This window comes from Drosophila guanche, unplaced genomic scaffold (genome assembly GCF_900245975.1).
Source record: "Drosophila guanche unplaced genomic scaffold, DGUA_6, whole genome shotgun sequence".
In the NCBI taxonomy this organism is placed as follows: domain Eukaryota; kingdom Metazoa; phylum Arthropoda; class Insecta; order Diptera; family Drosophilidae; genus Drosophila; species Drosophila guanche.
In genome coordinates, this window is record NW_022995749.1 from 6,330,594 (window position 1) to 6,357,568 (window position 26,975).

The window sequence follows — 26,975 nt, forward strand, 5'->3', positions numbered from 1 at the left end:
CAAGCTTTTTTGATTAACTTTTCCATTTTCCTTCGCTGCGTTACAACGACGCGCGCACGCTTTACCCAGCCCACAAAGTTATAAACAATCGCCAAAAATATAAATACACCAAAGCCGCAGCAGCAGCAGCAACAGAGCACTGAAAAGCAACACAACAGACATTTGAAGCAGGTGAGATTTATTTTTAAGCGCTGTCCCACTCAATTCAAGGACACTTGACCAGTCGTGGTGTCCCCCCTCGCCATAAGTGGCCATGGGGCGATGTCATATTTGGATTTGTTCTGACATTGAAGGAAATTGTGTATGGAGGTTTACGAGGCAAACCATTTTCCTTTAATGAGCGTGTGCAATTGAGCAACAGCGGCTTTCTCTACAATGCGCTTTCTCCCGTGTGAACAAATACACACAAGCACACTCTCTGCTGGTGGACAGGGAAGCAGGCAAAACAAGCTGCACAAAAATAGAACGGATAAAGACGGAAGTGGCAGAAATTGCATAAATATTAGTTTTGTGTGTGGGTGTTTTGTTGGACAGGCCAGTGCAAGGCATATACGATTGTAGGTAAAGACGTGCAACACCCATATGTGTACCTGCATGTGAGTGCAGCCAAATGCATACATACCGATCGCTTAATTAAATCAAATATAAAGTTTTCCACTGGACAGAGAGTGCGACTGCCCCATACCCCCCAAATTATTATACCTTTGGCCTGTCATTGACTTTCCCGTTTGTTTTCGCATGTTGTTTTGCTCTCGCCATTCACATCGAACGAACGGAACGGTGATTAAATAACAAGCCAGTGCCAAGTGCAGCAAGCAGCAGCAGGCATTCCGTTATTTTGCTGTCTCCACCTGCACCTTCCGATTGTCACTTTACTTTAAAATATTCGGCTGAAAAGTTAAAAAATGTTTTCACTTTCTCGCCACGCACTGCGGCACACACGAAATTTCGCACTTACTGCAGCTGCCAAGTGGAGACATCCCAATCCATTAGGAGTAGTCGCTGCAGCTGCAACTGTAATGCCCATCGCTCGTTGCTTTGCAGGTGAGTGTGCTTAGAGCACGGGAGGGGCTGAGCGGTGCTCTCGTTATGGGCTTGGTCTGGTTGCCGTGTGTGGGTGTGTCCAGGCGGAGGCTTTCATGCCACACACACAATAGATTTGATTCATTTGTTGAGCCAATTTATATAGCAACCAATCGATTGACCAATGTCTAATTATAGACTTTATTTTCTAGTTCAAATTGTCTTGTGCATTCCTTACTCTACCCCCCTGCCCTGCCACTGATTGCTCGAAATTAAATCATTGTCTACGACACAGTCGAGTGGTTTTTTCTACTAAAAAAACCAAATTGAATTAGACTGCTTCGCCCCTCCACTCCACTGCACTCTAACGGGTCTTTCCCTGTCTATGCTCTGTATTTTGTTTACACTTCATGATCGGTGGGCGCCGTGCCGCCACTTGGTTTTATTGCAGCATAAAACTATTTTTAAACCAATATGCACGCGTTTCTTCAATCTATTTGTAGCAGTTCCATGCGTTTCTTCACTTTATTTGTAGTCGAATGCCTCTTCTCCTCCTCCGACTGCACTTAACCAATCTGTTTACACCTCCCCCAATTAGGTATATTGTCTGCCTTGGAGTTTGCATACAAATTGAGTGCATTTTGTGGTGCACCACGAGGAGGGTATTTTTACTATTTAGTGTAGTTTGTTGCGTACATGTGCCCCCACATCTTTTATTTACAAAAACAAGATGATTTTGGGCTTTCTGAAAATACATTTGGCAATTCATGGCTGATAGTACAAGGCTCCGGTTGCTTATCGTCGACAAATTTGCTTTTGAGCTAGCAAATTATGATTGCCCAAGGTTTACTTGGAAGGTCTACATGATATGCGAAAGATTAAGTCAGCCTAGCGACCAGAAATGTACTTTGAATCTCACCCTAAAGCACTTCCCCATACTTATACAGTTTCCATTGCTCAATTGCTGGTAAACTAAGCAGCAGCACATACTACATAAACACGCATAACTTAACCGCAGTTTAAGTACATTTTCCGTTTTATATTACAGACAGCGACGAGGGTAAGACGAATCCCAGCAAAGCCAACAACATGGAGAATAAAAGCGAAAAGGTTACCGTAAACAAAGAGGAGCTGCGCAAACGCCTAACCCCACTGCAGTATCAGGTTACCCAGGAGGCGGGCACTGAGCGCCCCTACACAGGTGCCCTACAATCTTATTATATTTCTGTAAAGCAACAAAACAACCCACTAAACTAAACAAACCCCCAACCCACAGGTTGCTACAACAAGCACTACGAGAAGGGTGTGTATCAGTGCATTGTGTGTCATCAGGATCTGTTCAGCTCGGACACGAAATACGATTCGGGCTGCGGCTGGCCGGCATTCAATGATGTCCTCGACAAGGGCAAGGTAACCCTGCATCGGGATGCCAGTATACCAGGTATGTAGCTTCGGTCCGTTTTTAGCTCTGTCCGACTGTCCCAGCCGGCTATCTATTGTCTAGACAATGTTTAGCACTCTTAGATGTTATTTGCAAAATTTTGAGTTGATTTTTTATATCATTTGCCGTTTTGTTGCCATATAATCAAAGTTTGTATTGAGCTCAGGAGGGGCACTAACTAGCCTCAGAAAAAGATAACCAGATGTCTAATAACTTGTAATATACGATAAAAAGATAGTTACAGTTTTTTATTTGAAGAAATAATAATTTGCAAAATGTTTTCATTCTTGTTCTGTCCCCCCTCCCCCCCTGTTTTATTTGTTTTTTTCTTGCTTTTTTAATGTTACGTTACTGCTTGGTTTTGTCTTGAAATGGTACATGTGCCCTAATGTTCACTGTAGCTGTGCCGTTCGTTAGACGTACTGTCCGACCATTTGATGATGATTTTGTTGTTGTTCTTGTTGTTGTTGTTGATTGCTACTGTGATGTTTTAATGTTGATGAACCTGAATGTGCAACTAACCGAAGAAATAAAGACTAAAAACGAATTCCTAATTGAAGTATTGTATTCTTTTTATCCACATCTTTTTCCCCACCCAAAAAACAACTAAAAAACAAACAAAACCAATCTCTAACTTTCTCCAAAAACGTCCAACAACAAAAACAAATGCAACCAAAACTTCATATTATATTCTGAATCTCTCTCTCTGTCCCCGAATACCTTTTTAATGTGATTAAAACAACAGTAGTCATTTCAAAAACGTTAGGCATGGTGCGCACTGAGGTGCGCTGCTCAAAGTGCTCGGCACACATGGGCCACGTCTTCGACGATGGACCACCGCCCAAGCATCATCGTTTCTGTATCAACTCGGCGTCGATAGATTTTGTGAGAAAAGCAGCGCCGGCACCAACACCAACATCGTCCAAGAAATAATGCTCGATCTGTGTATAGTGTGTAGCGCGAGAACACCTTAGCCCTCCCCCCCCACTCAAAAAAAAAAACAAGCTATCGAGGATGATGAAGAATGAGCCTCTCAAGTCTCTCAAGCAGATTTAACGTGTTATAATATTATTACAACCAACAACAACCAGATATTTAGATATTTTATAGGAGTTTATTATGCAAACAACAAATGTTCGTAAAAACAATACTTGGCAAAAGATATTGTATATATGAGAGAATATAATTATTGTATTTCACGAAAAAAAAGAAAAGGTCTGATATACTCGGCATAACGATCAGTTTGAAGTTCCTTGGTTTGGTTAAAGTATGTATTTCATTTTCGGTTGAATTTCCCATCCATCTTTCACGCGACGTTCTACTGTCTTTCGGTTTCAATACAAAATCCATACAAACAAAAAAAAACTAAACGTAACAATCATTTGGCACTCATCGTACACAAAATGCTTAAACCCAACCCCCTCAACATTCCCATTTATCGTATCGATCATAGTTCAAGGTCAGCTGTCGCCTATATTTGGGTTAGGGAGCCATAGCCACCATTATGTGTATACCGATATTATTTATTAAATTTTGATGGTTTGATTCATTTGTTGTTTATGGTTGTTTTTATTTATTTTGTTGCTTCTTACTCATGCCAAAAGTATTTTATTTTTCTTTTATGTAAGACATAATGCAATACTACTGTATCCGAACCCATACCATACTATATACATATTTATATATAGTGTCAAACAAACTGAATAATGTTTATTTTCGTATATTTTCTATTTCTCTTTTTTTTAACTCGCTTCCAAAACAAAAAAACTTAATGTACGCCTATAAACTGTTCTTTGGGGGTTTGTTTTGCTAACAACAATTACACAAACACACGAAATCCATTGTTAAAAATTGTAACAAAAAACACACACACACATGATGCATAAACATTTTGCTTTATTAACCGCATAATGATTATTATATACACCGATCTGCAAATACAACCAAACAAAATAAATCATTCGTTACGTTATTTGTCATCTCTCTTTTTGCCTCAATTACGGGACTTCATTGCGATCGTCCATCCTTCTACTTTCTTCGCTCTCTCGCTCTCGATCTCTGCTGCACTTGCACCTCTCCTTCGCTCTTTCACTCCTCCCTCCCCCCCCCCTCCCCCATTTCCATGTCACCTGACATTCTCTTCTTGCTGTCTCCGCTGCACTCACATTTATTGCCGTTACATTTACTGTTTCTTTCGCATTCAATCGCTCTCTCGTTTGATGTCTGAATGTAACCCTTGCTCCCGCTCTCTCTGACTCTCCTCCGCTTTTCATTTCATTCATTTTGCAATCTATTTTCTTTTAAATTGGTTTTTATTTTTCTATAAAAACTTTAAATTGATTTGCAAAAAAAATATACCAAACCAAAAAACAAAACAAAATTATTGTGAAACAAACAAAACAAAAAATGCGCTATATAAAATCAAACACATAACGTAAAACGTATCCAATTAATCTCACAATATGCAAAAATACAAATTACAAAGGGGGCAATATTTTACTACTAATTGCACATCCAGAACGCATTCGCACCGAGGTACGCTGCGCCCGCTGCAACGCCCATATGGGGCACGTATTCGAGGATGGACCCAAGCCAACGCGCAAGCGCTACTGCATCAATTCGGCGTCCATTGAATTTGTCACGGCGGATCCCACAGCGACAGGAGCAGGAGGTGGTGCGGCGACAACCGTGGCCACGCCCACACCCATTGCACAGCGGTAAACTTGCGTGGGAGCGGAAGGACATTGTGTGGCCAAAACAATCAACGAAACGAATCAAAAAAGAAATGGTGTGACCGTTAACAAAAGCTTGTGCGAAAGGAGGAGGTCGAAACGAAACTTGTAACTGTTGCCTGTTAAAAAAGTTTTTTACATGTAATTTTCTAACCATTTCCGCAAGTGTGGCAAATTTTAGCTTTTAGTCCAAGTCCAGTCATTCGAATGTCCGTCTGGGAAACAGTGTGTCCAACGGCAGCTGTCCGTCGTCATATGTATTGTGGTAGAGGTGTTAATATTTCCTGGGAAATCCTCCGTGTGTGTTGTGTAAATAGCTAACGTTTTTCCTATTTAATTTGTTTGTTATACATACAATACCGAATAGCCCCCCCTCTGTACAACATTGAAACACATTACTAATTTTAAAGTGAGCGCGCTAAATAAACGTGTATTTTTTACAATATATAAACAGATGTTTTCGTTCTCGCAAGAGAGAGTCCAATTACTTTAGCAGAAAGTAAACGAATCGATGTACGTAGCAGCTGCAATAGCAAGGACAGTTCACAAATCAATTATTCGGAGTTCCAACCACAATCAAAAAAAGCTTAATACGCAGTAATCAAATAAGCTTTCCTATTACCCTATCCACATTTAATTAAAATCTATTTATATCCCTGGCTCTGCAAGGGTATCAAAAGCTTCGGTCCGAAACAAAAACCACCCTTCGATTATAGTTCATGTTTTTGTTTTTGTTTTGTCTGACGCAATTGCCATTCAGGTGGGAACATCTGCGGTGTTCTTCTTGCCAATCGCTCGGAAAACCCGCGCACTGTACAGATGCTGCGCTGCGCCGCTGTTGCTCTGGCGTTGTCGCTCTGTTGCGTTGCTGTGATGTAACATGCACAGCGACAGCATGCAATCGAAATTTATTTATGCGCGCACAAAAGTCAATTGATTTTAATTGATTTGTGGTTGTTCATGACTATTTTGTTTTTGGAAGGTAAATTTGAATTTAAATGAAGTGTTGTTTTTGTGACAAATCGATAACAAAGGCAGTGAGAGAGCTAAAAAGTTATTTGATTCGATCTTAGAGCCAACAGCGGAACCACGTGTAGGGTGTCTGAAAATTGATGGACTGAACAAACACCCATCACCCACCTGTGCGCTTCGATCGGACAGTGGATGCATTCATGTGTACATGTATGTATGTATTTGTACGATGTATTGCCTGCGAGTAAATGTTTGTTTGACATTCAAAAAGTAAACGTGTGTGGAACGCCGGCTGTTGTCGGAGTGGCGCAACGTTCAGTTCTGCATTCGGCGGCCATCGCATAATATAAATCTTTTAATTATCTAACAATCGTTTGAACAGAGATTTCTGTGTAAATATAAAAATAAATGCGGCATTTGAAAGTGATAATGGCCATCCGGAGAGTGCAAAGATTAGATTGACGCTCGGTGTCCATGGCCTGATACAACAAATGTGGCCGCGCTTAAACCAACAGAAAAACCTAAAAGCGATTCATTCCACGAATGCGGAAAGACCGCCGCAACCCAACCTAACGGCATACGCTAGCGCTTTAGCTTACGTTACATTACGTTGCGCACCACCGCTACACAATTTCCATAATGAAAGAGTGGCTAAAAATTTCCTGCTTGCTATGCGTCTTCGGATGTGTGCGCGAGATCCGACCCTCGGAGCCGTATGTCACGGAATTTCTATTGGGTCCCTGGCGTAACATCACAGAAACTCAGGTGAGTGGATGGCATCCACTAAGCTATAAATACCAAGAAAATGATCATTTAAATCTGTTCTTACAGCTCACCCATGATGTCTATCCGGTGGGGACATATTCGTACCTGGTGCAATTGGTTTTTGTGTTCCTCATAACCGACTTTCTGCGGTAAACCGAACAGAACACTCTTAGAAGACATCGCAGTTAACCCTTTTTGCATATCCGTTTCAGCTACAAGCCGCTCATCGTCACAATTGGTGCCACTGGTGTAATCATCTGGAGCATGCTCATCTGGACCACCAGCTTGTTGTCCCTGCAGATTCTAGAGTTCTTCTATGGAACCTACATGGCCGCAGAGGTGGCCTACTTCACGTACATCTATGCCAAGGTTGATAAAAAGTATTATCCTCGCGTCACCTCACACACAAGAGCTGCCATGTTTGTGGGCAAACTGGTATCCGGCATTACCTCCCAAGTGATGATCAATCTGGAACTGATGAACTACAAGGAACTCAACTACATAACGCTGGCCAGTGAGTGTCAAGAATTTACTTTCCAGAAAATCAATATATTTCATAATGTTCCTTTCGCAGCTCAAATAATGGCCATGTTGTGGGCCTTTGGTCTGCCGCGAGTGAACAAGAGCCTGTACTTTCATCGCGAGGAAACGTTTGACACAACAGAAGCCATATCGGATCAGTCCTCGTACACGCAAACGGATTTGCCAGGGGACTCCAGTTTGGAGATTTCCAGTCAGTCGCAGCCAAGGCTGATCAAGGCCATGTATTTGCTGTGGTCTCACTTTCGCTGTGCATATACCAATGGCCGCGTGATCCAGTGGAGCCTGTGGTATGCCATCGGCCTGGCAGGCTACCTGCAGGTCACCTACTACATGCAGTTGCTGTGGAAGGTGATTGAACCGGAGCCATTGATCGCCTGGAACGGAGCTGTGGATGCAGTGCTAACCGCACTGGCGGCACTGAGTGCCTTGGCCGCTGGTTATCTCCACACGGATCGGCTCAATTCGCGCACAAGTCTGCTTACTTTGGCCTTCTTTTCTGCATTGGAAGGAGGCTGCGTGCTGATATGCTGCTGGACAAACGATATCTATTGGTCCTATGTGGGATTTGTGTTGTTTGGTGGCCTCTATGGCTTTACCATCACCGTTTCCAGGTAAGATACACCATGAGTCTGCTGATAGAACTCTTTTTAATTTTTTTTTTTTTTAATTCTTTGCAGCGCTGAAGTGGCCCGGCATCTGCAGGAGGATAGTTTTGGTCTCGTATTTGGCTTCAATACGCTGATTGCACTCATTTTCCAGAGCCTGCTGACCATGATATTTGTCACAGACACGGGCTTCGAGCTCGATCCGGTGGGACAGTTCACCGCCTATGCATTCTATTTCATTGGAGCGGCTGTGCTCTATTTAATATCAGTCCTCGTCGAGTATATATGGTGCATATATCGAGCATCAAACACGGAGAAGCTGGACAATGCGTTAGAATAGTTGTAGCTGCATTTAGCACAGTACTTAAAATCACCTGTTGGTGGTGCACAAATTCAATTAGTTTAGATGTAACGTGTTCCTATCAGGTCTCGTTCCCACTGAAAGTATTCAAGCGATTTCAGTGTACGATAATGTGATTGAATTCCAAGAAAGATTGAAGGCAACAGTTGGGCTAATCACTGTGTAGATATGTTCCATTTATAGACAGCCCCCAATCATCTGTCTCAAGTGTCGCGGAATAAAGACCTGCTTTTATAGACCATCATTGTCGTTTTTATTCGAGTGCTGTGCTAATGATAATTAGTTGATATTGTAAAATACGTATGTACAACGATTGCATCAATATCAAGCTGTGTCTAGCTGAAACGGTAATCTTTTTTTACTTGTCCAGCAGAAGGCTTATTAAACTGATTGGGTAATAACAGCCAAAGGCAATCCTGATCTTTGGGACTAAGTGGTCTCTGCTCAACCCCTTTGAGGGGTTGTTGCTGAGCCACAATTCTGCTTCAACCTATAATTTTAAAGGGGTGTCATAGCTTTATCTAGTAAATATGGAAATAAATGTATATGCGCGTGTGTAGTCTCGCCGGACACATTCCAATTCGTACGTGTTATAGCTTTGCTTGCAGCTTTTGTGGAATGCCGCCAGCGACTGCTGAACGTCGACAGCTCTTTGTTATTAGCCAGGTAAATATTCGTACATTTTATGTATATATATTCTGATTGAAAGTCTGCCAGATATTTGCCCTTTATTTCACGGTCTGCATCACATTTTAAATGTCCAAAAAAGTCTGCATCCTATTAACTTTGAATTCACAAACTGGAACAGTTTGAATGTCACCTTCGAAAGTTATTAATATTCCTCCTGGTTCCGTCATGGTGCGTGGGAATCTCCCGCTCATATTATTGTAGACTTATCGCAGCCCACTACTACGCATTTTACATATGATTTTGATAAAAATTCTTTAACTAATCAGCATTGAATCTCACTTAAAAGTGTAGCGTGGCGGCAGCCACATTTTAAAGACTTGCAAGTCGCCAAGAACTTAAATTATACTAAAAGATCCACTTAAGTGCCGCGCTAATAGTCTAATTAGCTGATAATTTTAATTTCATGGAGTGGGAACGGATCAGCGACTGCATCGTGATTGTGCTTTGGCTATGCTGACAGCAAATTAGCGGAAACTTTTCATCGGATCTCAATCTCTCCTACGCTCCTCCATCGCCATGTGTGTGAAGTCAGCGACACGCCCGCAGCACAGACACATCCGAGTGCAGTCCATGTAGGTTTTGCTCGTTGAGAAATCTCGCATCGTGTCGAATCGAATCGCGGGTTGCGCTGATTATAAAGACGGCAAAACGAAATCTCTATAGTCAGAGAGGTACCCTCATAACCCCCTGGCTGGAAGGCTGGAAGAATGTGTAATTATTTTAATAGGTTGTCTAAGCTTTCTAGACACCGCGAGGTGCACTGCGGCGCGCACCAGCATTATCGCTGGGTTGTAGCAAATATCGCGATTAGATTCGCATTGGCAGCCGCAGCGGGATGGAGTCGTGGCTGAAGATATCGTGGGTATTATGCATATTCGGTTTCCTGCGCGAGATCCGTCCCTCGGAGCCGTATCACGCGGAGATATTGATGAGCGACTGGTATCATGTCACCCAAGAGGAAATCAATCGTTCCGTCTATCCCGTGGGCACCTACTCCTATCTTGCCCTACAAATCTTTGTCTTTCTCATCACAGACTTTCTCAGGTAATCCAATGCAATATTGCAATCGCAGCAGCAAGGTCGCAGCTCTGTTTTCTCTCAACAGATACAAGCCCGTAATTATTGCCAATGCTCTGACGGGCATCTTAGTCTGGAGCACGCTGCTGTGGACCACAACGCTGACGGGCCTGCAGGTGGTTGAGGTGTTCTACGGCTTCTATCAGGCTGCTGAGGTGGCCTACTATGCCTACATCTATGCCAAAGTCGATAAAAAGTATTATCCTCGTGTGACCTCATACACGCGATCGGCCATGTTCCTGGGAAAGCTGGTGGGTGGCCTGCTGGCTCAGCTTATGATTGGAATGCAGTGGATGGTCTACCGACAGCTCTACATCATCAGCATTACATGTGAGCGCAGTACACGGGCAATCAGCGGGTTAATAATTAAGCATATACTTTTTCCTGCAGCTCAAGTACTGGCGCTGTTTTGGTCATTCGGTCTGCCAAAGGTCGAAAAGAGTCTGTACTTTCATAACCAATCCCTTGACACAAAGTCCGAGGCTGCAGCCATTGAGAACGGTTCAAATATGCCAGAGGAAAAGGTAGCAACGCCTTCACCTGCCACAAAGCCAGGCGTGCAAGCCTTGCAGCTACTGTGGTCTCACTTCCACAGCGCCTACACAAATCCCATGGTTCTGCAGTGGAGTCTATGGTATGCCATGATCCTGGCGGGCTTTCTCCAGATCAGCACCTACATGCAGGTGGTGTGGAAGTCCTACAATGAGCCAACAGTAAGTGGATGCAAATGTATCCCGTCCAATGTACACAGTTTTGTCCTTACCTTAGATTGCATGGAATGGAGCTGTGGACGCTGCACTGACAGCCCTCAGTGCCATTTTTTCGCTGCTGGCGGGCTATTTTCCAGCAAGTCGTCTGAAAACGCGCACCAGCTTTCTGACAATAGCTTTTGTGTGCGTGCTGGAGGGTGGCTGTATATTATTGTCATCGTGGACCAGCAATATATACTATTCCTACCTGGGATATGTGTTATTCGGTGGCCTATTTGCTTTTGCCATAACAGTGGCCAGGTTTGTCTTTATCCTCAATCTCTCATTTTGTCAATGTAAGCCATGTTCTGTTCTTCTTGCAGCTCTGAACTGGCCAGCAGCCTTGTGGAAGACAGCTTTGCTTTGGTTTTTGGCTTCAACACTTTTATTGCGCTCCTCTTGCAGTGCATACTAACATTTGTGGTTGTGTCGGAGAATGTCAATCTCGATTTGAATGTTTTTGAACAGTTTACCGTTTATGCCTTCTATTATATGGTGATTGGCACTGTTTATTTTATAACTGCTTTATTGCAGTGCGCCTGGTCTTGCGCTATAGGCCCGAAAACTAATAAAGAAGTTGTAAATTGATAAATTGTTGCTTGTTTTCGCCAGTGTAGCCTTTGTTTACAATTAATATCGGTGGGATCGCAATCACAAACCTCATGATCGATAGAACAAAATTCTCGACATCGATATATAGAATTAAATAAATATGTGTGCACTTGTAAAAGTTGTGCATGATGAATGGTCCAACACAACTTTTGGTGATTAAGAAATATATATTCTAATGGAATTACAACTTTTTTATTCAATTCACCCACAAAATTACCGAAAGTGGTATCGTACATCCCCAAGTTGTTCATCTACCGATATATTTTATATCGGTACTGCTTCCACCTCTACCGCCCGGCTTGTTGTTGGTGCATGGCGCGAGATTTTGTTAACAATTGTTGTTAACATTTGAACAATGCACTTGAGTGCAATTGCAATTACTTAATTACAGTTTTTGACACTCACCACTGCCATATAACACCAACCGTCGAATCAGCAATACGTGGATACGGAGGTGAGTACGCTGTCCACAGAACAATACAATGGACCCGAGACACCGTTGACCTTTCGCCTTAAATATTTTTGTTTACAGCCATAAATTAAAATGAGAGTCTTACGCCGCGGGACGGTACAAAAAATTGTAGTAGGCGTCTGCCTGGTTTTGTTGCTCATTTCCTTGTATGTGTTGAACGAAGAGCGGGATGTGGATAAAAATGTTAAAATGTATGTATTTATCTTTGCACAAGCGAAGTGTGAAGTGTGGGTGTGTGCGTGTGTGTGCTTTGCAGATAATCATTTATTTATGTACTTTGTTTGTACACGCAATTCTCATGTGCAGCGAAATTATCGAGCGCTCCATTAGGTCGGCCATGAATCAAGGCGAATGCCGACATCCACACCTACCCGTGGATAATCCCGATATCATGAAATTTTACAAACCAGTGGGAAAAGTACACTGCGGCGATGGACTAGATTGGGTCATTTGCGAGGTGATTGCGGGCATGTTTGCAGCAGAAATGTTTTGCAATGCTTATGATTCCCTTTTAACTCTTCTTGTGTAGAAATCCATTTGCTTTGTGAGGCCAGAGATAGCTGCCAGTCACGAGGATGTCATTTGTTCGTATACGGACATAATACGCAAGTCCGACTACAAGGTGCGCTTTGGGCGAACGCTGAGAATGAAGGAGCCGTATGTACTGCAGAGCAGCGACTTTGTTAAAGTTTCATGCCGCTCGGGCAGCGGTCAAAGGTGACTTGTTTATGGGCTCCCAGCCTTTGCTATCTGTTATAATTTTGTTTGGTTTTCTCCCCACAGCTGGTATGGTATGGCCCATGGCATACGTGACACTGTGCAAAGACCGCTGGCTGCGAATTTTGCACCAAATCTGGCTGTATTGCCACCCGAGGCAGTGGCCCAGGCCCAGCCTCAGCTGCAGGAAGTGCCGACTGCCTCGTTCTACAATGTCCTGATGTTTGGCTTCGATTCTTTGAGTCGCAACGCCTTTATGCGCAAGCTGCCAAAGACCTACGAGTATCTGACCAATCAACTGGGCGCCACCGTGCTAAAGGGATATAATATTGTGGGCGATGGCACGCCACAGGCGCTGGTGCCACTGCTCACGGGCTTTACGGAACTGGAGCTGCCAGAGACAAGGAAACGATTTTCGGGCTCGGGCAGCGTGGATTCATATCCCATGATTTGGCAGGACTTTGCACGTCTCGGCTACATGACTTCCTTCAACGAGGACTTGCCCAATGTTGGCACCTTTACGTACCGCATGAACGGCTTTCAATCGCAGCCCGTGGACCACTATCTGCGCACTTATTTCGTACAGGCAGAGCAAATGGCAAGCGACAGTCAGCCCAACTGTATTGGCCATCAGCCGGATCATCTCACCATGCTGGAGTACACCAAGAATGTAAGTTCTTTGGCTTAAGCATTTCCCACATCTGTTTTTGAGAATTTCCTTTTTAGTTTATGCTTAAATATAGAGATGCACCGCGCTTTGTCTTTAGCTTTCATGGCGGACTCTCGCATGATTCCATCAATCTGGTGGGCGCCGCCGATGATGATGTGCACGACTGGCTGGTCACGCTCAAGGAGAGATCTCTGCTGGACGACACCATTCTCATTTTTATGGCCGATCATGGCAATCGTTTTGCCGAGGTGCGTGCGACACTGCAAGGCAAACAGGAGGAGCGACTGCCGTTCTTTAGCTTTGCCTTTCCCGAGTCCTTTAAGAAGCGTTTCCCCCAGGAGTACAAGAACTTTGTGGCCAACGAGCAGCGCCTCACGACGCCATTCGATGTGCATGCCACACTGAAGCATATCATTCGTAAGTCTACAACTTTCAATCGTTATGTGGAATCATCTTAACTGATTTATCTCCACAGAGCTGCAGACTGCCAGCGATGAAGAGTCGACGGTCGAGAGCAACGACATGCACATACACATCTCGGAGTTGGCTCGAGGACGCGCCATCTCGCTGCTGGAGCCCATACCCAGCAATCGATCCTGTGCCGATGCCTACATAGAGCCACACTGGTGCGCTTGCCTCAATTGGCGCTCGCTGCAGCTGAATGACACTCAATACGCTGGCATCATCCTAAAGGTGGCTCAGAGCATTGTGGACACCATCAATGCGGCCACAGTCGAGCAGCGAGGACTCTGCGCTCCCCTAGAGGTAACATCCTAAAAACATTTAGGAGATTTTTTCATGAATTTGGTTCACCTTTTCAGTTGCTTCGCGTGAATTGGGCACTGCGCCTGCAGCCGCACAAGGAACTGCTGCAGTTCAAGACAAACAGCGACAGGGATGGCTTCCTGGCGGATTTGACAGGCCAGACAGAGATACACGATGAGATGTATCAGCTGCAGCTGGTCACACAGCCCGGCAATGGGCTGTACGAGGCCAGCGTGTCCCACAACCTGCAGACATTCAGTGCCACAACGAAACTCACGGATATCTCACGTGTGAACAAGTATGGCAATCAGGCCAGATGTATCTACGATCGTGATCCAGAAATGCGGAAATATTGCTATTGCCGCGACTAGTCAACGTAAACTCTCTCTAGTCTCACTGCTAATCAATTAGCTCGAATAATATTCGAATAAACCATTGCTGTTATGATTTTGTTTAGTTTTTAGTTGTAGTAATTCGAGTGTTCAGCCCACAATGTTTTCATTTTTGCCACCGCAAGACTACGCCGCTCGCTCTCTTTAGTTTGTTATTAAGTTTGAAAATCTGCCTCAGTTGTTGTAATATTAGTTCCTTCCTTACTCAACTGGAAAGCAAATACTAATTTATTCATTTTTATATGTAGAGAATCAAAGCAATGAAATGATATGATGAAACGACCTCTCCTTGAAACCAAATACCCAACACGAATAATATATAAATATATTTTTGTATAGCACTGTATTTATAGTATGCCTGTATGTAATTTTTATTTCAATATTGATAAACATTTCTTCACATACAGACATTATACGATAAGTATATACGCGTAATGGGTTGTTTTTCTTTGTTGTTGGGAAAAGGGGGAACCACAGGGCTCTTGGGCTGGGTCTGGGCTCTGGGTTGTGGGTTGTGGTTTAAAATTAACTTTTGTTTGCGTAAATTCGTTCTCGCGTATATACATTACTAAACATTACATTCCATTGGTTTTTAATGTGTTATTATACGTATTTGTGTATGTGTTTTTCAAGGCTGCTGCTGGCACGAGCATTTAACACTCGTTCATTATAATCCTTAAGGGAAGTGGGCTGCGGCACTCCTTCATGCTACTGTTTATATATATTTTCTGGCACTGTGCATAATTTTGGGGTGTACATATATCTAGATAATATCTATAATACTTGCTTCAATTTCGGTTTAGTTTTTATTCTTTCTGGTTTACGCTCTCGTTTGGTTGGTTAAAAAAATAAATAAAAATCGCGCCAAATCTTTCGAAATTGTACAAAATGTATAATTTATTTTGCATAGTTAAATACTCAATAAATTAAAGAGTAAAAAGTATCAAAAAAGATCTTAATACAAATAAATGTAGATGCATAAGTTAAAAAAAAACGTAATCATATTATTTATAAACGAATAGGAAACCAATAAGAATAATATAGTTTCTTAGTTTGTAAATGAGTCTCGAGCAAGGGTTCGGTGTCATCAAATGTTGAATATATTTATTTAAATTTATAGGCAGTAGGTACTACTGTATGTATGGAAATTATGGATAGGTTTTTGTGTATGCTTATAGATAGCCTTCCTGTGCATCGAGAGTGGGAGAGAGAGTATCGCATACTGCTGCTGCTCGCTTATCTGGCCTCTTACTTAACAATCTAAACAAATAGTGGTGGGGGGGGGGGGGGGGGGGGGGGGGGGGGGGGGGGGAGCGTAGGGTAGCCACATAGGGGGAACCACCTGTGGTGTGGGACTTGGGCACTTACTAACTTTTTTAAACTAAAACTTCTTTAACGTTTATCGATTTGGTTATGTGCATGCGGGTTTTTTTGTGCATCGTCTAGCTGTAGAGAGCTGGTGCGGCGGCGGCATTACCCATTTGGTGTCACGAGACGGAGGTGGCCAGAAACTCCTGCAGCCGCTGCACAGTCACACGGTCCAGCTTGCACAGATCAAAGTCAAAGGTCTTGTGCGTGATCTCGTAGCAGCCGGTGGCCGCAATCATTTCGACGACCTGTTGCAGCTCCTCGTTGTCCTGCAGAGTCATTATCTTGTGATGTAGCTCCTGCAGCTCGCTCAGATATTCCGTTGGCAGGGATGTCGTGCTCACCTGCAGCGAGGGCGTCAGCTCAGCCGGCGAGTGCCTGCTGCTGCTGCTGCTATTGTTATTGTTGTTGTTGTTATTGTTGTTCAGGCTATTGGCTGCTGTCGCTCCACCGCTGGGGTGACTATTGCTGGGCGAGGATGGTGGCGGCGGCAGGAATCCTGAGCCCGCCGAGCCAGACACTGGCACCAGGGCTGTGGAATTTGCATTCGAGGGACGCAGTGAGGGCGATTTGGATTTCTCGCGGGGCGCCTTGTTCTGTTCCTTCTTTGAGGGCTTCACCGGCGGCTCTATAAAGCCACCACCGCCACCGCTGCCGCTGTTGCTGTTCTGTGAACTGCGACGATTCCGTTTCTTTTCCTCCTTGTCTGGCTTTGCCTCGGACTTGTCCGCCGCCCTAGTCTCTGGCGTTCTGTCCGGCCTTTCGGGTTTCTCGCTCACGTTCTTCTCTGGCTTTTCGCTTGGCTTTGACTTTCCCTTGTGCTCTTTGCCAGCAGATTTGGCGTCTTTGCCGGACGCCGCACTGGCCTTGACCGCCTGTGTCGTTGATTTCTGTTGGCTGCCCCTCGCCGGCAGATCGGGAAAACTGCTGTTGGAGCTGTCCGAGTGCTGGAGCGTGGCAGCCGCTGCTGCGGCCAGTGCACTAGTGGCTGCCAGATCCGGCGCCGATTGTGCCGAGTCCACATCACTGAGGTCTAGATTGCTTGGAGCTTTGTTCTGTGCCGACTGTGTATGCGTCTGTGGCTGCTGTTGCTGCTGCTTGCCGCTGTGCTTCGCCTCTGGCTGCTTATCTCCGGCGGCCTCTCGCTGCCGTTTGTCATCTTTGCTGGAGGCCTTTTCCTTGGATTTCTTGTGCTTCTCCTTCTTGCTGCTGTTGCCGGCATTGGCATTGACACTAGCCCCGTTGCCTGCAAATTTGTCCGTCGCTGTGGCCTCGCCGCTGGGACTGGCGCCCGTTGTCTTGGGCGATGGCTCAGCCACTGATGGCTTATCCGCAGTTGCTGCTGCTGCTGCTGCTGCCAGTTGCTGTTTGTCTTTCTCCCGCTCCTTGGGCTTCTCCTTGTCCTTTTCCCGCTCGCTGCGCTCCTTGTCCTTGCTCTTTTCCTTCTTCTTGTGCTTGTGCGACTTCTTGTTGTTGTTGTCTGCATTGCCATTGCTCGTGCCCTTGTCGGCCTTTGGATCTGTGGCTGTTTTCTCCAAATGCTTCGCAGTGGCCGTCGCCGTCGAGTCCTCTTTGTGCTCGCCGCCTCTCTTGCCGCTGCTGGCCAGACTGCTGCTGCTGTTGCTGCCCACAGACGTGGGCGTCGCTTTGCCCGTTGCGGAGACGCTCTGATGTGGCGGTCCCTGATGCTGTTGTGGGTTTCCAGTGGCCAGCGGACTGTCCGTTTGGCCAGTTCGCTCATCCTTGGGCAGCCGCTTGTCTTTGTGCTCCTCGCGTTGTTTCTCCCGCTCTCTCTCCCGTTCGCGCTCGCGTTCACGCTCCTTGTCCTTTTTCTCCTTCTTGGACTTCTTGTTGGAGCTGCGCTCCTTGTCCTTGGATTCGGATTTTCCGGACTTGTGGTCGTCTCGCTCCTTGGAGCGCGATGTGGGCACAGCCAGAGCAGTGGACGCATCTGTGGGCGTCTTTTTGGGACTAGGCGCACTCATTTCGGCCTTGCCTGGCTTCGGACTTGCCGTACGCTTCACCAATGCCGAGGAATTGCCCAGCACCAGGGCCGTGGAGGAGGGTGTGCTGCTGGAGCTCTGCTCACGTTCACGCTCCTTGTCACGGGACTTGTCCTTCTTGGACTTTTCCTTGTCGCGATCATGCTTGCCGCCACCCTCTCCGGACTTGCTCGATTTGCGGTCCTTGTCCCGGCCATGGCGATCCTTTTTGTCCTTGTCGCGCGGCTTGTCCCCACTGCTGGACTTATCGCGCTCCTTGCTCGACTTCTCCTTGCCATCGTGCGAGCCGCTCTTGCCGCAAGGCAAGCCTTTGCTCTCCGGCGAGTGTTTCGGGGGTGCGGCAATAGCCAACATATTGCCGCCGTTCCCCTTGGTAATGGGCGGTCCAAAGAGCGCGGAGAAAGCGCTCGCCTTGCCAGGATCATCGTTGCGCGACTTGTGCTTCTTGATGGGTGCCGCATCGATGGTCAGGGCCTGGCTGCCGCCACCCTTGGCCTTCACAATGGCTACCTCGTTGTGGGGTCCATCGCTACCGCCACCAACGCTGGGTGACACTGTGCGGCTGAGGCTGCTGGCCCCGATATTCGCACCAAAGACAGGCACGCCACCGCCGCGCATCAGCTTGGCGCGAAAGTCCTCGGAGGGGGCCTCGAAGACGTGCGTCTTCACCTCGACATGGTGACGCGGTGGCCCCATCTGCTGCAGCTCCAGATCGTACTGGTACATGATGCGCTTGGGCTCGTCGCGATTGCGAAAATATATTTCGACTGGCAATAGGAAGCCGGCATATCCCGACTCCTGTATGGCATACGGTGGCTCCTTGATGACTGCATGGGAAAAAGCAAAGAAAATAGAATCAAACACAAATCTTTTGGCAGGTTGAGCAGCTACCGACACTTACCACGCTTCGGCTTGGGAAAGGATTCGTGCAGCAGAAAGACAACCTTCTCGACAAAGGCACTGATGTCCGCCTTGTTCACGCCCTGCACGTAGATCTCCCAGTCGTGGGTGAAGGCCTGCGGGTGTGGGGTTTTCTTGCTGCGCAGCTTTGACGTGTGGCCAATCTCAAATTGCACCTTGACCGCCATTCCTCTGTGTAGAGCATCAAACTCCGATGTCTCCGGCACGGTTTCCGTTCAAGTGCTGCAAAAAGCCAAAATCGATTGTGATTATTGTGTGAACAAATAAACTCGTTTTGTAATAGCCAGAATGACAGATTCCTATTGACGCCCAATTAAAATCAAAATAATTGGGCAATGCTTGTGGGGCACGCCGCCCTGCTGCAGACCCGCAGACGGGCAGCAGGCATCGGGCTCAGGGTGCATGCGTGCTGACATCTTGCAACATGTCACGTCCGCCTTCATCTCCAGTCCTCTTCCGGTCACCCAGCCCACTCGACAATATGGTAACATCTAAGTAATATTGCTATTGATCCGTTTTTGTGCTATGTTTCCCGTTTTAAGCCGAAATGTTATTGTTTGTGTGTGCCACATTGTGGCCCTTTTGTCCAGCGCAAGCTTTCGCTCGGGTCATGTATTTCTGCAGCAGCAATTTCGTGTAACCAATTCTTTACTTACTGTATGCACTGGGCGCTTTCGCATGAATGTGCACACTATTTTCGCATAAGTAACAATATTTATTGTTGATATATACAGAAATCGCGGAAAACGGAAAAACACACACAAAAAAAACTATGTTGCAGTGTGACCAGTGTGCCCGCGGAATTATCGATAATATATACCGTCGGCCCATCAAAAATATGCTAAAATATACCTTATCGTTTATAAAATATACCGCAAGTATACCGTAGTCTTAAATAATATTCCTCGATGTTGATGATCCCTTCGATATTAGCAGCTTGCAAAGACTTTTAACACTGAAAAAACAATTTAATCAGATTGAATCATCAATTCGTCTTATTATAAATACTCCTTTTATTTTGGAAATTTTTATTTGAATGGTTCTTTTAAATCACCCCTTCAAGAAGCAAGGGAGCTTTGTCTTCAGTATGTTAATATATGTAAATTATTAACAGAGAACCATGTACGTTTACTGATAACATTGAAAATTAGTACAAAATAGAGCGCAAGAGAAAAATAAATTCTATTGTTTTCATGAAAATTGCACAAAGCGTGGGGCGACAGGGAAACATTATGAACAGTCCTGAAATTCGATACTATCGTTGGTGAACAGCAACAATCGATGGTCGGCTTATTTTTCAACCATTGATAGTATCGCTTGCGTTATCGAGTTTTCGCCCAACCCTATTGCGTCCGTCCAAGCCATCACATAAACATAGATTTTACCATTAATTAATAGTATTATTGTGTTGCTTTTTGTTGTAAACCATGGCCAATTTTGCCAAGGTGTTGCTGCTCCTCGCCTCTGTGGCCACTTTCGTGTATACTTTTTTCGTGGTTGGCAAGCTGATGCTGTTTCTCTCCACACCTCGCTCCATCTCGAAGGCACACACTTGGATTTTCAATTTACTGGACAACAAGTCCCGGCTGGAGACCGCCTATGGCCCGATTGTGTTCGACACACTCTACCTGATCGCGTTCATCTTCCAGCACAGCTTCCTTAAGTCAGCAATGGTGAAGCATTTGTGGCGCACATTGGGCCTGGCTGCCGCAGAGCGAACTATTTATAGCCTGACGTCATCGATTTGTTTACATGTTTGTATTATTACTACACCAAGAAACAGTCAGGCAAACACTAATTGAACGCTTTTCCACTTTGCAGTATCTGCTGGAGAACTGGCTGCCTGCTCAGTCGATTGTCTTGTGGCAAATTGATGTGGACGAAAGTGCTCCACTCTGGTGGACTTTTGTGGTCACCCATGGCCTTGGCTGGGCGGTTATCTTTGGCGGCAGCCTCATAATGGATCTGCCAGAGCTCTTGGGCATCAAGCAGGTCTACTATGACCTCAAAGAGTATGGCGAGCCCATTGCCTACAAGTCGAAAGAGCTGCGTAATCTCTACTCCCATTTTCGTCATCCTTCGTTTGTGGGCCTCTCGGTCATCCTGTTTGCCACGAATGTGATGAGCCTGGACCGCCTGCTGTTGGCCTCGCTGCTCACCGTGTACATGTACGTGGCCTGGTCCACGGACGACAAGGATGTGGCCTACCAGAAGCAGCAACTGCAGTGCAAGAAACACGAGCTGAAGGCTCAGTAATTCAAAAAATAACTTCTCATTTAGCTCTAGTACTTATATTAACACATTAAAGACTAACTCATCCTCACAATGGATGGATCAAATGGTTGCCCCTTGAATGGTGAACCCTCAGCGTCCCAGGCAACGCGTAAGCGCTCCATGGTCTTGGCCTGTTCCGGATTGGCAGCCTGCAGCTGACTCTGCCTCTTATCAGCCTCCAACTGTTGCACTCGCAGCTTCTGTATGGTCGCCTGTGTGTCGTCGGGAAGCTCGTCTATGTAGCGCTCGCAGTCAATTTTCTTTGTATCAATTTCGGCGTCAGCCTCAAAGAGTCGATCCCACCACAGCTCCTTGGACTTGTCTAGCGAAAGGGAAAGGAATTACTTAAGATATTTATTTAATCACTGTCCAAGTACTTACCACAACTGATGTGCAGCATGTTGTGGTCAATGGTCCACAAGGCTTCGTTGTGCTTGATCCGCTGGCTGAGATTTCCCTCTATAAGCACGTGCCCTGCATTCTGTTTGCTGCTCACTCGAAGACTTTGAGCTCTGATTTCTATGTTCAAATTTTTAGATGTTTTTAGCTCCTCGGGCAGCAGCACTTGCACTTCCAGATCCTTTAACGTCTGCGACCAGCAATGGCTGGCAAAGGCAGCTCCATTCTTGTAGTCAATGGGGGAAAAAGCAGACTTCAGTAGAGTAGCAGCCTCACTTTTGGGTGCATCACTGCTCTCCACAATAATTTCCTGCACAGCCGGCGGCACTGGCATTTCACTCTCGTCGTTCATTGCTTGAAGAGCGCAGTCCGGGTCATAGCGCTGCATTGCTCCATAGAGTATCTGGTCCCGCATGCCTTTGGGAAATCCAATTTTGTCAGCCTCATCCTTTTTTGTGTGATAAAAGTCGGTGCTATCGACAGTTTTCAGCAGGAATATTAAATGTGCCAAGTTTTAGGTGAAAATCTATGTACTTGCGACGCAGAAAACCAAAGATGGAGTCTAGGAATCCCACGATGGTCTTTCGATCTTGCAGAATCTCCATGAGCATGGCATCGTTACGATGAAATTCCATTTTTGTCAATTAAATCTCAACAAAAATGTAACAATTTAAAATGTACACCTGTTTGTGACATTCACATATAAACGTGTTTGCTACATGATAGTTATCGATATATCGTATGTGTTGTGTGTTCCAGAGTTGGCCTTTGGAGTAAAATCTATTATTTTTTAAATTTGTATTATTTTAAAGAAGTCAAAATGATTGGAAGACTGTCGTTTTGGAACAAAGACAACAACACCAGTGAAGTGGACTGCTTGGGCTGTCGTTTGGTCAGCGGCTTCGGACTGATCGGCATCGGATTCTTTCTGTTGGCCCAGGCAAAGCGGCGCAGCAAGCCGCTCGAGAACTACACAATGAAGGGCTTGGCCGCCGGTGCGTATTCCCTGTCCACACTGAGCACTCCCTTCCCTTATTAATGGTTCAATGTCCATTTATTAGCTGTTGGAGCTCTGGGCGTGGCTCGCCTCGGAAATGCAAATTTTTTAAAGTCAAGCGCTGAGGAGGAACCAGAGGGAACGACGCCAGCACAGACTGTAACCAAGGATCATGGATTCTTTGCTAGACGCTAGACGGTTTTATTAGCTAGCCCCAACTCATTAAATTAGTTATGTACTGTTCTTGCTTGGCTTTTGCATCTGTTCATTAGAATATCCATCCCCACTTCAGAATCCAACTTTTCCCAGCTTGGTGTCAGTCTTTGGATTGGCAGTTAGATTTTGAACCGACACGATCGTCTCATTGATGTGCGTTTGCAACTGACGCAGACTCTGGATCTGCAAGAGGCGCAGTATGCGCATGGGTAGGTCCAGGGCGGCATCACTGTCGGACACCACATCGTTGCCCTTGTCAAATGGAAAGGGTGTTCCCACAATGGGCTGTCGTCCCCTGGCAGCTGGCGAAAGGCGTTCGTGTACCACCCTGGCTACGGCCTCCAGCTGCACCAGATGATTCGGATGATGAGGCACATTTAGTTGGCCAGCCAGTGTGCGCACTCCAGCAATAAATTCTTTATCGTTAACTATTTAACAGAGAAAATAAAATATTAATGTACTCTTTTTTTCTTTACGAATTCTCATTTACCATTAATTTGTCCGTCAAATATCATCTGCTCTTTTTTTTGCGACTGCTTGTTGTTGATTTTGGGCTGCATTTGCTTGCTGTTGATCGACTCGTACTGGGCTGGATCGTCCAGAAACTCCAGACGTATGGCATGGCCCACTATCCAGGCGAGTTGTTCGTTTTGTGTCCCCAGGCTCGGCATATTTAGGTCTGCACAGTACTTCTGGTAGGCATCCTCCCACATTTCGATATTTTCTACATTGCGCAGTATTACGCGGTCTTCTATAGCGTATTGTCGTATCTTTTGGTCCTCCAGCCAGAGGACAATGCTCGCAAAATCCTTGCGATCTAGTTTGTGGTGAAATTACACTATTAATAAAGCTCGAAATCTGACTACATAGTACTTACTGCTAAGCGCCATATCACTGGGTGTGGGATACCCCAAGGCCTCTAGTTTCTTCTTCAGCATTGTCTACCTTTTGTTGTTTTTTTACACAAAAATTTCATCAATTTTTGTCATCAGCCTGCAATGCTTCTTCTTTTTGTCCCCGTTTAGCGATGGTACTATCGTAGCTTTTTGTACTCGATATCGTTAGCTATCGATGACGGCTATCGCATTTATATACCACCCCTAACAACGTGAGGAGCACGCGTATTTTGTTTTTAAAATTAGTTTTCATTTAATAAGCTCTTAAAATGGCTCTTCTCACTGCGAAGCGCACGAAAAAAGAGGCTGAACCGGCTACAGACAGTTCCCACCACGAATCTGACTCTGAAGACAGTCAGGATGCTGACGGTGACACAGGCGCCAACGCCGGCTGGGCAGATTGTATTGGAAAGGTGCTAAAAAGCAAGTCGGTGGGACCCACCGTGCTGTCCCGGGCAAAAAAGAATCCCGGAGTCGTTCGTTCAAAAGGCAGCGAGGCAGCAAAGAAGCCAGGATTCGACTTTGAAGTCGTCGGGGGCGATGTTAAAGAGGAGGAGAGCGATGACGAGGAGAATGGCGACGCTAACAGATCCGCATTGGACGCGCAGCTGACTAAATCAGAGTGCAAAAATGTTCCGCTACAGCTGAGAGTGAAGCCCAGCTACCAGGACCTGGAGAGGGAGCGAACACTGCGCAAGGTGGCCACTCGCGGTGTCGTCCAGTTCTTCAACGCTGTGCGTATTCAGCAGAAGGATCTCGAGCAGCAGTTGGCTGATGCGGGGCCACTGGACAGTCGACAGGATGCAGTGCTGAATAATATCAACAAGAGAAAGTTCCTCGACGTGTTGATGAGCGGCAAGCGGGCCAAATCCACGGCCATAGACAACGCTGTCAAGAAGGAGGAGCAGGAAACGGATGATGATGATGATGAGGACGAGGATGATGATGACACTGCCGCAGCGTCCTCCACTGGCAAAAAGAAGTCGGAGTGGAATGTGCTGCGAGAGGACTTTATGACCAACAAAAAGATCAAGCACTGGGACGAGGAGGATGACGAGGGCAGCGATCAGGCGGCCAGTAACGACGAGGCTGATGACAGCGACGACGATGAGGAAGATTAGTGTTTAATTACTTTAATAGGCGCCTTAATAAATAATAGTTTTGATTTGTAATCGGGCATTAGATCATCTCCGCCTTGGAAGTCAAGTATATGCCCACAATCAGTCCAAAGAGACCGATGGCAGAGCCAAAAATCTCCACAATCAGCACCTTGACGAACAGCGACGCATTGGCCGAATCGGCTAGGGCTGCTCCAGAGCCCACAATGCCAACAGACACGCCGCAGGCGATGTTAACCAGTCCGACGCCCAGCCCGGCTCCAAATACAGCGAATCCTGTGTACATATTCTTGGCCATTTGAGCCTTGTTGCTCAGCATCTTCGCCAGGCGATAGTTGTTTATGCTGCCAGACAAAACGATGGCCATGATGAGGCCATAGATGGCCACCGCCTCGCAGAATATAATCGAAATGAGGTTCTTGGTCTTGATTCGGGGCGAGCGGACACCACCGCCGACAATGCTGGTCCCCGTAGTGTAGATTCCAACGGCAGCGCCCACTACGGACAGCGACACCGATAGCCCAATGCCCAGGCCAGCCCACAAGTACGGACTGGATGTGTACAGAAACCAGCCAAATCCCATGCGCTCGCCAATGTTCGTCATTACGTGGCTGAGGATCACAGCCGCCATGACGACGATCGAAATGGTAATTATCAGCAAAATGAATTTACTGCGAAAGTTCATGATTTTTCAGATGCTAGCACTCCGTTCAACGAATAGAAATTGATTTCCACACAGATTGATTGATAAATCAAAGTGAGGGAGGCTGACTGGAGAGCCTTTAAAATTGGCAACAAACAGTACACACTGCAGCGAGAAAGAGATGGCTGCATATTCAAAGCGCGGGAGTCTGTACTCCGGCAACGGTTGTTAGAATGAAACAGCTATATGTTTATGGCAATACAACACTGTATTTACAGTTACATCGTAAATGATTGCATACATAACGCATATGTATGTGTGTGTTTATATTGAAATTTTCGCAACTTAACGATTCGATTTGGCCACACGCTCCAGCTCATCCTTCTTCTTGATGGCATACGAATTGGACGATCCCTTGGCGGCATTGATCAGCTCATCGGCCAGACACTCGGCAACGGTTTTGATGTTGCGGAAAGCAGCCTCACGTGCCCCAGTGCAGATCAACCAAATGGCCTGCAAGGAAAATGGGGGGAATGATTTCTTTGCATTTAGCTTTATTTTGTTATGTTCTGATTACCTGATTGACGCGACGCAATGGCGAGACATCCACAGCCTGACGGCGCACAGTGCCAGCGCGTCCAATACGTGTAGAGTCCTCACGTGGCCCCGAGTTGACAATCGCAGTCACAGTCACTTGCAGCGGATTCTCCGATGTCAGCAAGTGAATGATCTCGAAGGCATGCTTCACGATTCGGCATGCGAGCAGTTTCTTGCCGTTACTGCGTCCCTTCATCATCAGCCCGCTGGTGAGACGCTCCACAATCGGGCACTGGGCCTTGCGGAAACGTTTGGCCGCATAGCGTCCAGCCGAGTGCGGCAAATAGCGAGCAAACTTCTCCTTCACGGCAATGTAGTCTTGCAACGAAATATCACTAATGGATATGTCATCGCAGGCCCAGCGGCCGAATAGCTTGATTTCGGGCCACTCATTGGCCTGCTGATAGCCGGCAGCAGCCACTCCTTCTTCCTCCCAGACCTCATCATCGACAGTTTCGATGGGCACCACAGGCGCCTCGGCCATCTGCACAGGCGTTTCGATTTCGGATTCTGACATTTTAATGCAAAATAAACTGCAAATTACGAATTTTGCTCGTGCACGTCTGTGTGGCTGTACCGTTTCAAAGAAAAGAAGGAGACTTGAAAAGGAAGGAAAGAAAGAGATTACAAGATGGCGTTAGCTTTTCATAAACGGCGGCAAATATATATCGATGCACACTTTTCGTTGATATTTATATCGGTACTTTTGTGCGATAAATGGTACTTGGTTCGCTATAATTTGGGTATAACAATGATATAATCACTTTTGCTACAGTACATGTAAGTACCCGTTAGCAACAATGCAGAAACGGAAAACAGAAAGCTAAGATCGCCATCAAGATTAGCCATCGATAGTACTATCGGTACTATGCAGCCCTGATTGAAGTGTTGGTCATTGAAAAACATAAGTGCTGTATAACAATGGAGCGGCAATTTAAATTAAATATAACTCAAAAT

At 45.8% G+C, this 26,975-nt stretch overlaps 12 protein-coding genes across 17 annotated transcripts; 7 read left to right on the forward strand and 5 right to left on the reverse strand.

Annotated features, from left to right (window-relative positions):
* The first annotated feature begins 14 nt into the window (after positions 1-14).
* On the forward strand, positions 15-5,643 carry LOC117585515 (methionine-R-sulfoxide reductase B1). 5 transcript variants are annotated; one of them, XM_034275019.1, is made up of 4 exons: positions 15-171; positions 2,072-2,224; positions 2,300-2,464; positions 4,950-5,643. In XM_034275019.1, exons 2-4 carry the CDS (start codon positions 2,113-2,115, stop codon positions 5,183-5,185), a joined length of 513 nt encoding a protein of 170 aa, XP_034130910.1. In that variant the 5' UTR covers positions 15-171; positions 2,072-2,112; the 3' UTR covers positions 5,186-5,643. The 5 variants fall into 5 exon arrangements, with proteins under 5 accessions (XP_034130910.1, XP_034130909.1, XP_034130908.1 ...); XM_034275018.1 differs by lacking the exons at positions 15-171; positions 4,950-5,643 and adding exons at positions 772-1,044; positions 3,231-4,412; XM_034275017.1 differs by lacking the exons at positions 15-171; positions 4,950-5,643 and adding exons at positions 776-1,044; positions 3,210-4,412.
* A 596-nt stretch (positions 5,644-6,239) lies between these two features.
* Positions 6,240-8,683, forward strand: LOC117585507 (thiamine transporter 1). The gene is made up of 5 exons (XM_034275006.1): positions 6,240-6,933; positions 7,000-7,082; positions 7,146-7,447; positions 7,508-8,087; positions 8,154-8,683. The coding sequence occupies exons 1-5, from the start codon at positions 6,808-6,810 to the stop codon at positions 8,419-8,421; spliced, it is 1,359 nt and encodes a 452-aa protein (XP_034130897.1). The 5' UTR covers positions 6,240-6,807; the 3' UTR covers positions 8,422-8,683.
* A 1,199-nt stretch (positions 8,684-9,882) lies between these two features.
* On the forward strand, positions 9,883-22,454 carry LOC117585508 (thiamine transporter 2). Of its 2 annotated transcripts, XM_034275008.1 has the most exons (6): positions 9,883-10,176; positions 10,238-10,539; positions 10,600-10,922; positions 10,978-11,219; positions 11,282-11,453; positions 22,367-22,454. In XM_034275008.1, exons 1-6 carry the CDS (start codon positions 9,968-9,970, stop codon positions 22,373-22,375), a joined length of 1,257 nt encoding a protein of 418 aa, XP_034130899.1. In that variant the 5' UTR covers positions 9,883-9,967; the 3' UTR covers positions 22,376-22,454. The 2 variants fall into 2 exon arrangements, with proteins under 2 accessions (XP_034130899.1, XP_034130898.1); XM_034275007.1 differs by lacking the exon at positions 22,367-22,454 and having other exon boundaries at positions 11,282-11,550.
* On the forward strand, positions 11,448-22,791 carry LOC117585516. The gene is made up of 3 exons (XM_034275020.1): positions 11,448-11,453; positions 22,367-22,546; positions 22,613-22,791. The coding sequence occupies exons 2-3, from the start codon at positions 22,372-22,374 to the stop codon at positions 22,741-22,743; spliced, it is 306 nt and encodes a 101-aa protein (XP_034130911.1). The 5' UTR covers positions 11,448-11,453; positions 22,367-22,371; the 3' UTR covers positions 22,744-22,791.
* LOC117585506 lies at positions 11,857-14,641 on the forward strand. Its single transcript, XM_034275005.1, has 8 exons — positions 11,857-12,024; positions 12,103-12,233; positions 12,349-12,499; positions 12,572-12,759; positions 12,826-13,429; positions 13,486-13,846; positions 13,905-14,194; positions 14,251-14,641. The coding sequence occupies exons 2-8, from the start codon at positions 12,115-12,117 to the stop codon at positions 14,563-14,565; spliced, it is 2,028 nt and encodes a 675-aa protein (XP_034130896.1). The 5' UTR covers positions 11,857-12,024; positions 12,103-12,114; the 3' UTR covers positions 14,566-14,641.
* Positions 15,459-19,664, reverse strand: LOC117585505 (protein AF-9). The gene is made up of 3 exons (XM_034275004.1): positions 19,535-19,664; positions 18,859-19,100; positions 15,459-18,784 (listed from the first exon to the last, which is right to left on the reverse strand). The coding sequence occupies exons 2-3, from the start codon at positions 19,043-19,045 to the stop codon at positions 16,074-16,076; spliced, it is 2,898 nt and encodes a 965-aa protein (XP_034130895.1). The 5' UTR covers positions 19,046-19,100; positions 19,535-19,664; the 3' UTR covers positions 15,459-16,073.
* LOC117585513 (nurim homolog) lies at positions 20,215-21,217 on the forward strand. Its single transcript, XM_034275012.1, has 2 exons — positions 20,215-20,632; positions 20,700-21,217. The coding sequence occupies exons 1-2, from the start codon at positions 20,306-20,308 to the stop codon at positions 21,132-21,134; spliced, it is 762 nt and encodes a 253-aa protein (XP_034130903.1). The 5' UTR covers positions 20,215-20,305; the 3' UTR covers positions 21,135-21,217.
* Positions 21,148-22,234, reverse strand: LOC117585510 (nudC domain-containing protein 3). The gene is made up of 3 exons (XM_034275010.1): positions 22,086-22,234; positions 21,534-22,024; positions 21,148-21,474 (listed from the first exon to the last, which is right to left on the reverse strand). The coding sequence occupies exons 1-3, from the start codon at positions 22,184-22,186 to the stop codon at positions 21,188-21,190; spliced, it is 879 nt and encodes a 292-aa protein (XP_034130901.1). The 5' UTR covers positions 22,187-22,234; the 3' UTR covers positions 21,148-21,187.
* Positions 22,726-23,781, reverse strand: LOC117585514 (RNA transcription, translation and transport factor protein). The gene is made up of 3 exons (XM_034275013.1): positions 23,642-23,781; positions 23,255-23,581; positions 22,726-23,192 (listed from the first exon to the last, which is right to left on the reverse strand). Exons 1-3 carry the CDS (start codon positions 23,700-23,702, stop codon positions 22,837-22,839), a joined length of 744 nt encoding a protein of 247 aa, XP_034130904.1. The 5' UTR covers positions 23,703-23,781; the 3' UTR covers positions 22,726-22,836.
* Positions 23,782-23,859: 78 nt separating this feature from the next.
* LOC117585485 (RRP15-like protein) lies at positions 23,860-24,832 on the forward strand. Its single transcript, XM_034274980.1, has one exon. The coding sequence runs from the start codon at positions 23,930-23,932 to the stop codon at positions 24,779-24,781; it is 852 nt and encodes a 283-aa protein (XP_034130871.1). The 5' UTR covers positions 23,860-23,929; the 3' UTR covers positions 24,782-24,832.
* Positions 24,755-25,500, reverse strand: LOC117585486 (V-type proton ATPase 21 kDa proteolipid subunit-like). Its single transcript, XM_034274981.1, has one exon. The coding sequence runs from the start codon at positions 25,461-25,463 to the stop codon at positions 24,840-24,842; it is 624 nt and encodes a 207-aa protein (XP_034130872.1). The 5' UTR covers positions 25,464-25,500; the 3' UTR covers positions 24,755-24,839.
* Positions 25,501-25,670: 170 nt separating this feature from the next.
* LOC117585496 (40S ribosomal protein S5b) lies at positions 25,671-26,607 on the reverse strand. Its single transcript, XM_034274995.1, has 2 exons — positions 25,999-26,607; positions 25,671-25,934 (listed from the first exon to the last, which is right to left on the reverse strand). Exons 1-2 carry the CDS (start codon positions 26,533-26,535, stop codon positions 25,767-25,769), a joined length of 705 nt encoding a protein of 234 aa, XP_034130886.1. The 5' UTR covers positions 26,536-26,607; the 3' UTR covers positions 25,671-25,766.
* Positions 26,608-26,975: the final 368 nt, after the last annotated feature.

What these genes read in the sequence shown, in the direction of transcription:
- LOC117585507 (XM_034275006.1), top strand. Translation starts at nt 6,808, where the DNA reads ATGAAAGAGTGGCTAAAAATTTCCTGCTTGCTATGCGTCTTCGGATGT. An exon ending in CTCATAACCGACTTTCTGCG is followed by an intron (nt 7,083 to 7,145) that starts GTAAACCGAACA and finishes TATCCGTTTCAG; the next exon opens with CTACAAGCCGCTCATCGTCA. An exon ending in TTTACCATCACCGTTTCCAG is followed by an intron (nt 8,088 to 8,153) that starts GTAAGATACACC and finishes AATTCTTTGCAG; the next exon opens with CGCTGAAGTGGCCCGGCATC.
- LOC117585485 (XM_034274980.1), top strand. Translation starts at nt 23,930, where the DNA reads ATGGCTCTTCTCACTGCGAAGCGCACGAAAAAAGAGGCTGAACCGGCT.
- LOC117585505 (XM_034275004.1), bottom strand. Translation starts at nt 19,045, where the DNA reads ATGGCGGTCAAGGTGCAATTTGAGATTGGCCACACGTCAAAGCTGCGC. An exon ending in CTTTCCCAAGCCGAAGCGTG is followed by an intron (nt 18,785 to 18,858) that starts GTAAGTGTCGGT and finishes TTTCCCATGCAG; the next exon opens with TCATCAAGGAGCCACCGTAT.
- LOC117585513 (XM_034275012.1), top strand. Translation starts at nt 20,306, where the DNA reads ATGGCCAATTTTGCCAAGGTGTTGCTGCTCCTCGCCTCTGTGGCCACT. An exon ending in CGTCATCGATTTGTTTACAT is followed by an intron (nt 20,633 to 20,699) that starts GTTTGTATTATT and finishes TCCACTTTGCAG; the next exon opens with TATCTGCTGGAGAACTGGCT.
- LOC117585510 (XM_034275010.1), bottom strand. Translation starts at nt 22,186, where the DNA reads ATGGAATTTCATCGTAACGATGCCATGCTCATGGAGATTCTGCAAGAT. An exon ending in TTTGGTTTTCTGCGTCGCAA is followed by an intron (nt 22,025 to 22,085) that starts GTACATAGATTT and finishes AACTGTCGATAG; the next exon opens with CACCGACTTTTATCACACAA. An exon ending in CATGCTGCACATCAGTTGTG is followed by an intron (nt 21,475 to 21,533) that starts GTAAGTACTTGG and finishes CCCTTTCGCTAG; the next exon opens with ACAAGTCCAAGGAGCTGTGG.
- LOC117585508 (XM_034275007.1), top strand. Translation starts at nt 9,968, where the DNA reads ATGGAGTCGTGGCTGAAGATATCGTGGGTATTATGCATATTCGGTTTC. An exon ending in CTACATCATCAGCATTACAT is followed by an intron (nt 10,540 to 10,599) that starts GTGAGCGCAGTA and finishes TTTTTCCTGCAG; the next exon opens with CTCAAGTACTGGCGCTGTTT. An exon ending in TTTGCCATAACAGTGGCCAG is followed by an intron (nt 11,220 to 11,281) that starts GTTTGTCTTTAT and finishes TTCTTCTTGCAG; the next exon opens with CTCTGAACTGGCCAGCAGCC.
- LOC117585506 (XM_034275005.1), top strand. Translation starts at nt 12,115, where the DNA reads ATGAGAGTCTTACGCCGCGGGACGGTACAAAAAATTGTAGTAGGCGTC. An exon ending in GTGGATAAAAATGTTAAAAT is followed by an intron (nt 12,234 to 12,348) that starts GTATGTATTTAT and finishes TCTCATGTGCAG; the next exon opens with CGAAATTATCGAGCGCTCCA. An exon ending in GACTCTGCGCTCCCCTAGAG is followed by an intron (nt 14,195 to 14,250) that starts GTAACATCCTAA and finishes TCACCTTTTCAG; the next exon opens with TTGCTTCGCGTGAATTGGGC.
- LOC117585514 (XM_034275013.1), bottom strand. Translation starts at nt 23,702, where the DNA reads ATGCTGAAGAAGAAACTAGAGGCCTTGGGGTATCCCACACCCAGTGAT. An exon ending in CAGTGATATGGCGCTTAGCA is followed by an intron (nt 23,582 to 23,641) that starts GTAAGTACTATG and finishes ACCACAAACTAG; the next exon opens with ATCGCAAGGATTTTGCGAGC. An exon ending in ATTTGACGGACAAATTAATG is followed by an intron (nt 23,193 to 23,254) that starts GTAAATGAGAAT and finishes TCTGTTAAATAG; the next exon opens with TTAACGATAAAGAATTTATT.
- LOC117585496 (XM_034274995.1), bottom strand. Translation starts at nt 26,535, where the DNA reads ATGTCAGAATCCGAAATCGAAACGCCTGTGCAGATGGCCGAGGCGCCT. An exon ending in CATTGCGTCGCGTCAATCAG is followed by an intron (nt 25,935 to 25,998) that starts GTAATCAGAACA and finishes TTTTCCTTGCAG; the next exon opens with GCCATTTGGTTGATCTGCAC.
- LOC117585515 (XM_034275015.1), top strand. Translation starts at nt 906, where the DNA reads ATGTTTTCACTTTCTCGCCACGCACTGCGGCACACACGAAATTTCGCA. An exon ending in CATCGCTCGTTGCTTTGCAG is followed by an intron (nt 1,045 to 2,071) that starts GTGAGTGTGCTT and finishes TTTATATTACAG; the next exon opens with ACAGCGACGAGGGTAAGACG. An exon ending in TCGGGATGCCAGTATACCAG is followed by an intron (nt 2,465 to 4,949) that starts GTATGTAGCTTC and finishes CAAATTACAAAG; the next exon opens with GGGGCAATATTTTACTACTA.
- LOC117585486 (XM_034274981.1), bottom strand. Translation starts at nt 25,463, where the DNA reads ATGAACTTTCGCAGTAAATTCATTTTGCTGATAATTACCATTTCGATC.
- LOC117585516 (XM_034275020.1), top strand. Translation starts at nt 22,372, where the DNA reads ATGATTGGAAGACTGTCGTTTTGGAACAAAGACAACAACACCAGTGAA. An exon ending in AATGAAGGGCTTGGCCGCCG is followed by an intron (nt 22,547 to 22,612) that starts GTGCGTATTCCC and finishes TCCATTTATTAG; the next exon opens with CTGTTGGAGCTCTGGGCGTG.